Source organism: Camelus bactrianus, chromosome 6, assembly GCF_048773025.1.
Source record: "Camelus bactrianus isolate YW-2024 breed Bactrian camel chromosome 6, ASM4877302v1, whole genome shotgun sequence".
Taxonomy (NCBI): Eukaryota; Metazoa; Chordata; class Mammalia; order Artiodactyla; family Camelidae; genus Camelus; species Camelus bactrianus.
The window spans coordinates 67,102,013-67,114,544 of NC_133544.1; the positions used below are offsets into that span (position 1 = coordinate 67,102,013).

General features: G+C 41.5%; 1 protein-coding gene across 4 annotated transcripts in view; it reads left to right on the forward strand.

Moving 5' to 3' along the window:
* FMN1 (formin 1) overlaps nt 1–12,532 on the forward strand; it is a 361,575-nt gene that overhangs the window by 184,329 nt on the left and 164,714 nt on the right. For all 4 annotated transcript variants that reach the window (XM_010965320.3, XM_074365871.1, XM_074365872.1 and 1 more), the window contains one exon: nt 10,186–10,273. In XM_010965320.3, the coding sequence (XP_010963622.2) occupies nt 10,186–10,273 (88 nt within the window). The remainder of the gene's footprint in view (nt 1–10,185; nt 10,274–12,532) is intronic.

Sequence of the window (12,532 nt, forward strand, 5' to 3'; positions counted from 1 at the left end):
CATGGACCAGCAGCCTAAGTATCACCTGGAAGCTTATTAAAAATAGAACATTCTCACTCCTTGTATTCATTTCCTAAGGCCAACTTAAACTACCACGAACTGGGTAACTGGAAGCAGTAAAAACGTATTGTCTCACGGTTCTGAAGACTAGAAGTCTGAAATCATGGTGTTGGCAGAGCCATTCTCCCTCTGAAGCCAGGAGAGGGGTCCTTCTCCCCCTCTTCCTGTCTTCTGGTGGTTTGCTGGCAGTCTTGGGCACTCCCTGGCATATAGCTGCGTACTTCTAGTCTCCGCCTTCATCAACAAGTGACCTACCTCCCTGTATGTCTCTGTGTCTTCACATGGCCATCTTCTTAAAAGGATGCCAGTCATATTGGATTGGAGGCACACTCTACTCCAGTAAGACCTCATCTTAATCACATCTGCAATGACCCTATTTCCAGATAAGGTCACATCATGAGGTATTGGGGGTTAGACTTCAACACATCTTTTTTAGGGGGAATACGATTCAATCCAAAACAGACCTCATCCAAATCTAGTTGAGATCTTGTAGTTTTGATGATATCCCTGGTAATTCACATGCACACTAAACTTCAATAGGGTATCCCAGAGATTCTTAATTGCCTCATACCATAGACAGTTTTTCAGCATCTCCACCAAACTTCTCTAAGGGCTTTGCCTACAGCACATAGAAGTATACAGGATGGAGATATTTCCCGTACAATTTAGGATTAGTGGAGAGAAAGCTTTCCTTTTGCTCCTCAGTGCCAGGTCCAGTGGGGTGATAAGGGGAGGAGAAGAAACATTTACTCTCCCAGGCTTTGATAGACATGCAGGTCTGTTATTGAGACAGGAATTTGAAGTGAGATTGCAATGTAGAAATTTAAAAGAAAAAACAAGTGAAACATGACTCAGAGGTCCTGTGGCATCACGCCTCTGGTTTGTCTGTAGTAATGAGCCGCCGTGCTCCCACCCCTCCTCAAACAGTGAACACATTCTTCACCCTGCTGTTAAAGGGCGAGTCACATCGACGGAGTAAGTACCTGGATTTGGGAAGGCTGAGCCATGATGGTTGGAGGCCACCTGAAGGAGGAATTGAGTTTTTCCAGGTGAAACTGATGTCAGTAATCTGTCCCAAAGAGAGTCCCTATTTCCTCTCACTTCTGACCACCACAGCTTAGTATTCACGCCATCAGTTTCAAAGGCAGAGTCTTGGACATTTGGGCCTGTATTTTATTTTTGTTTTATGTTTTACCAGAAGTTAATATCTTCATACTCTTTCTGTTCCTTTCCTTTCTTTTTTCTCCTACTGTATAGCCCTCTGTCTAGTTGCGTCTCACCAGGTTAGTTGGCGGCAGCTTAGAATTGTTTCATGTTCATTGCAGGCATTTTACGGGGCCTTGAGCACTAAGACATAAGAAGACGACGTTTCTCATCGGTACATTTGTGTCCTGGCTGAAGGTGGGCCAGTGACTGCACTAATGTCTCTTGGCCATTTTCCCTCCTGAGTCTCTGCTGAAGGGGAAATGCATCTGATTTTGCTTGGGAGTTTGTTTTCTACAAGACACAAAAACTCCAAAATGAGCAGGAGTGTCTGCCGCCCACACCCACCCCCACCCCCTGCGCCCTCCATATTCCTGCCGCAGCCCTCACCTGCTGTGGCCTTCTCTCCCTGTATTTTCTGAACAGAACTCACTGGCCCCAAAACCAGTAAAAGGGTTTTTCTGTCTCATCAGTAATGGAATCGGATGCCAAATGTGTTCTCAGCCGCAGGACTGGATGACAGTTTGCCTTTTCACATTTCTTGGTGAAGAGCCCAAATCCTTAAAGTAAACTTCATCTGAGCAATTTTATGTGTCCCCAAAATTAAGGCCATGGAAGACAGTCAGACCTAACAGTTTGACAAAACAGTGAAGCTTAGTTTTCCTTGAAATATTTGGTGGGACAGATAATCAGGCTGCTTGTGGAAAGCTTAATTTAATGGCATTCATTGGGCTGCTTGGTGGAGGCCACTTCCCAGAAGCGTCCCTGGCCACGCTGGCCATCAGCAGCAAGGGCTTGTTGATGCCGAGTCAGGTGACATTTCATCATGTGGCCTCATGGGGCCAGCCAACCAGCTCCTGTGGGTGTGATGCCCCAGAGTAGCGGGGGGTGGAACACGGGAGGAGAAGGGACAAGGTACCTGAGTCAGCATTTATTTTCCTGGGCACCAGCCGAGAAAAAAAAAGGCATATTTCCAAGGAAGCGCCCATTCTCCCTCAGGAGACAGTGGGAGGACGGCCAGCTCAGGTCCTGCCCTCCCCTCCAGCTGGCCCTTGCTTTCCGTACTGGCTAGGGAGAGTACTTGCTTACCTGTCTCTTGTCCAGTCACTGTCACACTTGCCATGTGGGGCAGGGCTGAGGGGGGCATGGACGGCCACAGCTTGGAAATGGGATTGTATCAGTTGCTTCTTCCCATGATTTTTTTTTTTTTTTAATTTCGGGTATATAAGGCCTGCATGCATGGATTACTGTGCCTCATGGCTTCATAACATCTTGTGTCACTTCTTGGAATTTCCGATAGGAAATTCTTTCTCTATTTTCCAAAGGAGATTTCCATTACTTATTAAATAAGAATTTCTAATTTGGTGGGTATGTGATTGCGTTAAATGAGAGTAAAAATTAAACCTTCAGGGTTCCCTGATGCACCATATCTCATCTCCCTGGAAGATAACACTCTCTAATCCAGCCCGAGTTCAGGCTCCATGCTAGTTTCTATTTGGGATTTGGAGGTACTAAGAGGAAATCATCAGCTCACACATCCAAACGTAAAGCCCTTAGGGCAGGTGCATCGATTTCTGTATCTCTAACTTAGGATTCTAACAGCTGTCCAACCTAGCATGCCTTCCAGATAAACACGACAGTCAGTAGGAAAGCACCTTGATCACTTAGGGAGCCAGTGACTTAGAAATGCAGAGGATTCCTATTAATAAGACAGGCTGACTCTCGTCATCAGTAGCGCATGTGCTTTATGCCAGCCTCCTAACGTCTGTACTTTTGCCAAGGAGTGAATTTGGTGAGTGTTGATATGAAGCATAAGCATAAGATATCTCCAGTCTGAAGGCACAAAAATAGAAATAGTGTTTTTTAGAATTTTGCTCTGGAGAGTCAGATTGTCTCCATTCTGTGTATTCTCCACTGTGTTGTTTGATCTCCCCGAGAGAGGCAAACCATGTACTCATTTATTCTTTATAGTCGAAAATGTCCTGCACATGGATATTTGATCGGTGTCATTGCCTTGAAAGTAAATATCTATCTGTGTGTGAGGATCCTCCGTTTATTTGTGCTTTTGGTGGAGGAAGGGTGATTCAGATGAGAAGGGCAGCAAATTTCACATGTCCTTAATTGCCTGAAGTGAACCAAAGATGTTCGCTGGTGATGACACAGGAGGCTGTATTTAACCAGACGTGGTGCCTGCTCTCCAGGCTCCATGATAAAACTGACTTCCCTGGAGATGGAAGCCGTGTGACTGAAGCTGACAAAGTTCCGATGCAGGGACTAAGCTTAAGAACAGAATACCCTCTTGACCTGGCAGAGGTTTGAGTGTGTTTGGTGTTTAGCCAGGGTGTAGGTGTGGAAGTGAATCGTCTTTTTCAGACAGGGAGGACTCCCTGGAAGAAGGCTTCTGTGATTCTCTTTATTTTGTAGCTGTGCTGAACTCCCTCGGCCAAGTGTGCTCCCAGCATTCGTGGCCTATTCAGACCATTTATTTTTATTTTTATTTCTGGCCATGTCTGCCAAGCTCAGGCAGAAGGCTGAAGATATATACGGATTTTATGTAGTTGTGAAAAATCCCACTGGACCTGGCAGAAACTCTTTCTCGGTCTGTCTGGCAAGACTTCCCTAGCTGAGCAGTCAGGGTGTGGTTTTTCCACTGCAGCAAATCTGTCTTCCAATTTCTTTTCTAATTCTTATTCAAAGAGGCAGGTTTTTCCAAAAAGAAAAAAAAATCCACATATGTAAGAAATAATAATAATTTGGATGTGCTGACTCAAGGTGCGGGTTTAGACAGTGTAGGGTGTGGGCCTGCCTTTCCTGACTCTGGAAGGCATTGCGGGAGTTCCTTAGGTGATGGAACAGTATGCATGTGTGACAGATCCTAATCCTAGCATGCGGCAGGGGTCTGGAAAGGCTTTGCCTTAAACTAGGCATGTCTAATAGGGTTTAACGCAACCTGTGAATTTGTCCCTGCACAAGGTCAGCTTGTAGGTCAGTGGAATGCTGCACAAATTGCATTCTCCTCCAGACTGTAATTACACCTAGGAGAAGGCCATGTGTTGCCAAGTTCAGCTGACTCCAGATAGGACCAAGATAAACTGAGGGCTTGTTAATGCTTCTCAAAAACTGATTTTTAAAGGGTTTGATATAAAGCATCTCTTGTTTAAAAAAAAAAAAAGAAAGAAAAGAAAGATGGTCTTGAGGTTTATGAAGGCACTTTGTGTAGGGGATGGTGAGACCAGCCATTGTCTGTCTCCCCTGAGAGAAGAAGAAGATTGTTTGAAATGGAAGCATGAGGAATTTGAGTCAGACATAAAGTGAAATGCTTTGGTGCCAAAAGTTACTTAATACTAGAAAATAATCTTGAGGATTATAACAAATGAAGTAATATACCCATAAGGACAAAGAATGAAAAGCGGGTATTAGAAGAGTCATGGAATAGGAATAGGATGAAAACTTTAGGTTGTTTGCAATGATCTGAGGTCGGACTGTGTTTTATTTGTTTGGTAGAAAATGGCTATAAATATGTGTGCACTGGATGAGTGTAACCTTAATAATTTCTTAAAGTGTGAACTTGCTTCCAAGGTAAGGTCCGTCCTTGAATATCTGGGCCAGCCCAAAGGCAGAGGGTAAGTTAGGCAACATTTGTGGGTTTCTTCAATGCTGAGGGTTAAATCCACTTACACCAGAATATTCATTAGATGAGCAGACTTTTATAAGCACTTATACTCTCTCATAAATGTTTTCTGAAATATCCTTCTTGAACAGCCTGCAGTGGGCATTTTATTCCAAGGACCCACTTGGAAGGAAGTCACATTGAGAGCTTCAAGGCATAATTCTGCCCACTGGCTCCACATAAACGTGGAGAACCATTAATTTGACATTCACATTATGAAGCTATGGACTAATAAAGTCAGGAATCCTACCAACCACCAACAGTCAACTGTGGCGGACGGGCCTCAAGGTCTGCAGTGTGAGCGCCCCGCCTCCTGGCTGGTGTCAGTGCCCTAATGAAGGACCTCCACCCACCCTAGTGGCCACTCAGACTGGAAAGAGCCCTTTCTCTACGGACAAGCAGAACGTAAGCTACGGTGTCGTTTGAGGTTCCTGGTCTGCAGAGCTTGTCAGCTCTCCCCTCTCCTTCACGGAGAGGTTTTCAGAAGGTGAAACCTCGACTTCTGTTTCACGAAAACGGCATGGAGTGTAACACTTCGAGGAGTGCTCTCAGGTTACCCAGAGAAAGCTTGCACCCGCAACAGCCATGTCACTTAAAACCCCCCACTCCCAATGAGTCCTGGTGCTTCTAGGGGTCATGTGCCCAAGAACAATTAGAGAGTCTTGATGTTAACTGGTCCCTGTAAACAGCTCCCTCATGTCAGACTTATTTATGTGAGCTTCTCTTTTAAGCTGGTCTTTGAACTCGCCGTGGACAAGGGCGTATATATAAGGACATATACATACGTACGTGTGCGTCTGTATTATTTTTAATCTTTATGCCCCTCGCAGTGCCCCAGCCGAGGAGCTGGCACGTTGTGAGTGTTGGCGAGGTGCGCTGCCTGCGTTTCAGCGTTGGTGTGTGAGGAGTCAGGGCAGGCCTGGAAATAGAAGGCTGGTCTCCTGATTTTTCTCTTAACAACTAGTCACCAGACGATGATGCCAGTCACTTTCTGTAGCTGGCCAGGGGAATATGACAGCTCCGAAGGCTAAAGCTAAAAGCTGGAGGGAAGGGCTGTTGTGTTTATGGCTCCGGTTCTTGGTTTTATTTGTATTTCTACTTAGATTGTTGTATTGCTGGGAACCTTTGACTTGAGCCAGACAACTTTAAAAAATTGTTAAAATAGCATAGGATAATAGCAATCAGAATTCTTAAAGATTGGGTTGGTGCTGGTTAATTAATTTTTTGAATTAATAAATGGTTTGGTGTATTATGGTTTTTGAAATTTAAAATCTGGTGGTTATTTTTTTTTTAACGTATTAATGTTCCTACTATAAAAAGGGCAGACTGTTAAAATCTGACTGTCTCAGGCAATTCAGGATTCTAGAAGTTTTCCAGATAATCGTTATGATCACCAGTCCACAGTGTTCAGGAATGCAGATGTGGAAGGTGTCAGTGATTGAGTGTGATTTCTTTCCAGCCCAAGAATATTTTAGAGAATATAGTGGATTGGAGAAAATAAATACCCAATATTAGTTTATCTTCTTGTCTTATTTTCTTTCTCTTCAGAGAGGAATTTTGAAGTTGACTTTATCTGCCTGAAAGTTAGCTTAGCAAGAATGCATATAATGCAATAAAAGAAAAACAGAGGAAAATTTTTCATTTAGTAGAAGGTTCTATATAAATTGGATCTGGTTGTTTGAAACTGAACTGTGATTCTAAAAAAAAAAAAGATTTTAAAAGCAATCTAGTAATTATTAGTTGATAACTAATTAAACATCTTTTTTAAAAAAAATTGTTCTCTTTTTTTTGTTGTTGTTCGTTCTCTCCATCAGTTTTCTCACTCTTGTCTCTTTTCCTCAGTGTTTTCTTCCTACCTACTCTGCTGTGAAGGTAAATGCCTCAGATAATAGGTAAAAATCTGGGTAAGGCGTTGTGAGATTTAATCACAGATATCAAAGAAGAGCATTGGGTTAGCAGAACAAAAGCATCCTTCCATTTCTGTGCCCCTTCCTGGAATGCCCTAGTAGGGAGGTGACTGCGCTGACTTGACAGGACTCTTGAGCATGAAGTTTTGTTACTCTTTTGGAAATCCACAGGGAGCCACTAAAAGAATAAAAGTTTACAATATCGTGGTGCTCGCTGTCCCCTATTCACAACCGTCCATTTGGATTGGCTCGTGTGCACAGAAGCATAATACCTTAGTAGGGGTGCAGTGAAAGGTAGTTCTCTTCCCTCTTTTTCCAGTGGAAAGTGCCTCTTCTCCACACCAATCTCTGTGTAAGCCCTTCTTCCTGCTGTTCAGCTGTGTCATTATTTAAATTCCTTTTCATTAAACCAGCCCCGTAGACAGTAATTGGAAAGCATAGTGAAAAGGATGCAGAGACAATGCACGAGAGCACGTAACCAATAACCAAATGTTGAACCTTACTGTTAAAGCGTTAAAAATGCAGAATAGTGAGAAAACATTTTACCCATCATATTGGCCAACATTTTTAAAATTGATGATACTCAGAGTGGATGGGGGAACAGGAAAAACAGTCACTCTCAAATACTTGGCCCGAGTGTAAATGGATAGCACCTGTTAGGAACAATTTGACAATATTTATCAAAAATTTAAATGGACGTATCTTTTGAATGACTTCTACATATCTGTCCTATAGAAATACAACCTCAGGTGACCTCAAGGAAGATCTGAGTATATACTGAAGTCTTGGACCAGACTTTTTAGCTGACTGAACTCTCACTGGGTCTGTTTATTAGTCTAATGTGTTGTTTTCCTCCATGTGTTTTCTTACAGTCATTTTGCATATTGGACTTCAGGATATTTAAAAGTATATATACATTCTAATCTTTCAGGGTTTTTAAACCCCTTTTTACTTCTGATTTTTTTCTTGGAATTTATTGGGTAGTGTCCTCCACTCTGTAACTTCAAAACGTTACAAACTACAGGCACTCTTGTTTTATTGCACTTTGCTTTATTGCACTTTGCAGATACTGCGTCTTTTAAGAAATTGAAGGTTTGCAACAACCTTGTGTCAAGCAAGTCAATCCACACCATTTTCCCAACAGCATTTGCTCACTTCGTATCTCTGTGTCACATTTTGAGAATTCTCACAATATTTCAAACATTTTCATTGTTATTATTTTTGTTACAGTGATCTGTGATCAGTGATCTTTGATGTTACTGTTGTCATTGTTTTGGGGCGTCATGAACCCCATCCACATAAGATGGGGAACTTAATACAACGTTGTATGTGTTCTGACTGCTCCACTGGCTGTTTCCCCTTCTCTCTCCCTCTCCTCGGGCCCCCACTATTCCCTGAGACAAAACAATATCGAAATCAGGCCAATTAATAACCCCACAGTGGCCTTTGAGTGTTCGAGTGAAAGGAAGAGTTGCATGTCTGTCACTTTAAATCAGAAACTAGAAATGATTAAGCTTAGTGGGGAAGGCACGTGGGAAGCCAAGACTGGCCCAAAGCTAGGCCTCTCGCGCCAAATAGTTAGCCAAGTTGTGAATGCAAAGGAAAAATTCTTGAAGGAAATTAAAAGCGCTACTCCAGTGAACACACAGATGATAAGAAAGTGAAGCAGGGAAAGTTATAGTGGTCTGGATAGAAGATCAGATCAGCCACAATATTCCCTTAAGCCAAAGCCTAATGCAGAGCAAGGCTCTAACTCTCATCAATTCTGTGAAGGCTGAGAGAGGGGAGGAAGCTGCAGAAGAAAAGTCTGAAGCTGGAAGAAGCTGGTTTATGAGGTTTAAGGAAAGAAGCTGTCTCCATCACATCAGAATACAAGGTGAGATCTAGCTAAGATCATTCATGAAGGTTACTACACTAAAGAACAGATTTTCAGTGTAGACAAAGCTGTGTTCTATTGGAGGAAGATGCCATCCAGGACTTCCATAGCCAGAGAGGAGAAGTCAGTGCCTGGCTCCAAAGGACTAGTTAGGGGCTAGTGTATCTGGTGACTTGAAGTTGAAGCCAGTGCTCATTTATCATTTCCAAAATCCTCGAACCCTTAAGAATTGTGTTAAATTTACTCTGCCTGTGCTCTGTAAGTGGAACAACGAAGCCTGGATGACAGCACATCTGTTTACAACATGGTTTGCTGAATATTTTAAGCCCACTGTTGAGATCTACTGCTGGAGGAAAAAGATTCCTTTCAAAATATTACTGCTCATCTACAATGAACCTGGTCACCCAAGAGCTCTGATGGAGGACATAAGTACCATAAGATTTATGTTGCCAACACAACATCCATTCTCCAGCCTGTGGATCAAGGAGTTATTTTGACTTTCAATTCTTATTCTTTAAGAAATATATTTGGTAAAGTTATAGCTGCCATAGATAGTGATTCTGCTGATGGATCTGGGCAAAGTCAATTGAAAATCTTTCGGAAAGGGTTCACTGCACCATTCTAGATGTCATGAAAATGCCTTTAAGGACATTGATGATTCATGGTAAAGGGTCAAAATAGCAACACAAGCAGAAGTTTGGAATTGATTCCAGCCCTCCTGGATGACTTTGAGGGGTTCAAGACATCAGTGGAGGAAGTCACTGTAGATGTGGTGGAGACAGCGAGAGGACTGGAACTAGAAGTGGAGCCTGAAGATAGGACTGAATTGCTGCAACCTCATGGTAAAGCTTTAACAGATGAGGAGTTGCTTCTTCTGGATGCGCAGAAAAGCGGTTTTCTTGAGGTGGAGTCTACTCCTGGTGAAGACGCTGTGAAGACTGGTGAAATGACAAGGATGTAGAAAATGACATGAACTTAGCTGATAAAGCAATGCAGGGGTTCAGAGGACTGACTCCAGTTTTGAAAGAGTGGAGTCGAGATCACAGTGATCTTTCGCCTAAACCACTCAGCAGATGATTTACAGCCAAGAGGGTTTGGAGGCTATGCAGTGACTTAAGAAGTACAACATGGAAGTATGCCAGTGGCAACTGGAAGAGTTGGATGTAAACTTTTGCATATGTGTTGCAATTACAACTTAGTTAAGAGGTGTTTGAATAAAAAGCTCAGAGTAAAATAAAGATTTCAGTGCTAGTATTAGATTGGTGGAATTCGAAGTGGTATTTTTCCTTTATTTTCTAAAGTATTTGCAGTTGTGGGTAAGTTACTTTCAAATTAAAGTATTAAAATAGAGTGACTGTAGCATCAGTTTAGTTACCAATCTGAGTATATAAAAGTATTAAGCGTTTCAGTATGCTGCTGAAAGACTGAGTGGTCATTTGAACTTGTATTAATTTTTTTTAAAATTTCAGATCATCAAGTTATTGGATGGAAAGCGATCTCAAACTGTGGGAATATTGATATCCAGTTTGCATTTAGAAATGAAGGATATCCAGCAGGGTAAGTCTTATCTGTCACATTTTTTCCCCCAACTTCAAAGTTTTTCAGCTTTTATTGTGAAAAATTTCAAACACATACAGAATTAGACTACCACGGCGAGTCCTACGTACCTGGTACCTCACTGCTAAACCATTAACCCACTCTTGTTTCATCGAAAGCATTCTCCCTCTGCCGACTAGATTATGAAGCAGAGCTCAGACATTTTATAATTCATCCTTTAAAAATGTTCATACACCACTGAAAGATAAGGATACTTTAAGCATAATCCAGTGCCATTAGCATGCATTTAAAAACATTTGCAGTAATTTCTCAATATCAACTATGCAGCTCTGATATCCCTGATTGTCTGTAAATTATCCATGTACTGACAATTAGTTTGAGTGAGGATCCAAACAAATTTCATGCATCGCCTTGGATGTGTCTGTCTCTCAGATTTTTTTTTAATCTAGAGGATTCTAGCCTCTTTTTTTTTTTCTTTTAATTATTTCTTTGAAGAGATCAGGTCACCTGTCTTGTGGAGTTTCCCATGTTTTTGATCTTGCAGATGGCATTGCCCTGTTTTTATTTAGTGTGTTCTTCTGTAGCCTGTGGTTCCTGCAAACTGTTAGTTTGATCTAGAGACTGCATCTAAGTGGGGGAAAAACACTACAGTGATGCTGTTGTATATTCTGTCAAGAAGTACATAGTAATCTGGTTGTCTCTTTGTGATATGGATGGATATTCACGATCTTTGTCTAGATTCGTTATTTCCCTAGATGTTTGCAAAATAATGACATCCCACCTCCCTCGTTTCTTCTTCGTTAGCGGGAATGCTTCTGTGGAGAAACCCTCTCCTTCTTCATCCACTTGATGATGTCACTGTTTCTTAATCCCTTATTTTTTTTTTTAAATGACACTCTTTCAACTTGGTTATTTTTGGCTCAGTTTGAAATAAGATATTCAAAGAGGGGAAGTTTTACTTGTATTTTTCTTAGGCTCTAGAAAAGTAAACCAAAAACCATCTGACCTTTTTGAAATTTGAGTCTTGTGTGAGGACAATACCCCTCTTTCTCAGTAATCAATTAAATGTAAATCTTCATTTTGACATGCAACGAATCATATTTCCTTAGTGATAATATACTCTCTCAAAGACAATGTCAGTAGAATTTAGCTTAGATTTAACTGTGAAAACATTGTGAAACCACACTTCCCTTCAGGCTATAATTGGTGTTGCCTCAAAGCTATTTTACCCTGGAATACAGCAGAAGACCCCATGGGTCCTGAATGGAAAGTCATTTAAGATACTTTCATACACTATTTTTCCTCTGAAAGGAGCTTTGTTAAGGGCTTACATTTTTCCTTATTGCAAACATTTAAAATTCCACATAAAACTAAACATATCCTGAATTAGATGACCGTCACAGAGTATTCAAATAAGCTTCTCTATTTTTAATATATAAGCTTAATAGTAGACCTGAATACATAAGTGTGAATATTCACCCTCAGAAAATGTTGCAGTAGTGGATTTAAGTTTGGAGCAGGGGGTGGCTGGAAAGATCCGCCATCAAAATTAGAAAAGGATTCTTCAGTGACTTTAGGTATTAAGTCTTCTAGCATTGAATTTATGGTATATTTAAGCTAGAAAACTGTGATGCTACGGCAAAGGAAAAATGAAAAAATAAAACAAAAGTATTGGCAGGGAAGTTTATAGTCTTTTGTCAAGGAGACTTTTTTGATGCAGTCATTGAAAATAGAAAGGAATTTTTCAGATCTAGTGGCAGAGTCTTGTCCTAAACCACAGTACTCTTTATAAGCCTGGTGGAAACCAAGTATGCTTGGTTTCATCACCATGACAGTTAGCACTGTGAATGAGTCTTCACTATATCAGGAGCATCTTGGATTGATTTGTTTCTTTGTAGGCATATTCTGCTGTGGTATCCATCAGATTGCCATGTGCATAAGACTCATTCCAGCCACGTGCTGTTCCACTTACCCAGTCAGGGCCATTAGCCTTCTTGCCATGGCATTCCAACCTTGTTGGGTTGAACGTTCCCGGCAAGTTGAGTAAGAGATGACGTCACCAGACCTTTCCCAGTATTCTACTCTGGACAAGAACATGCCTCCACGAATCAGGAGTGAACTTAAATTTTAGCTTTGAAAATACGGATTTTAGCATCACATTCTAGGACTCGTGGGCACCATTTTAGTTCTTTCTCCTCCTTCAAGTATCTCTGTTATCCACCACAGAGTTGGCTCTTGAGTTCTGAAAAGAGTCATCTC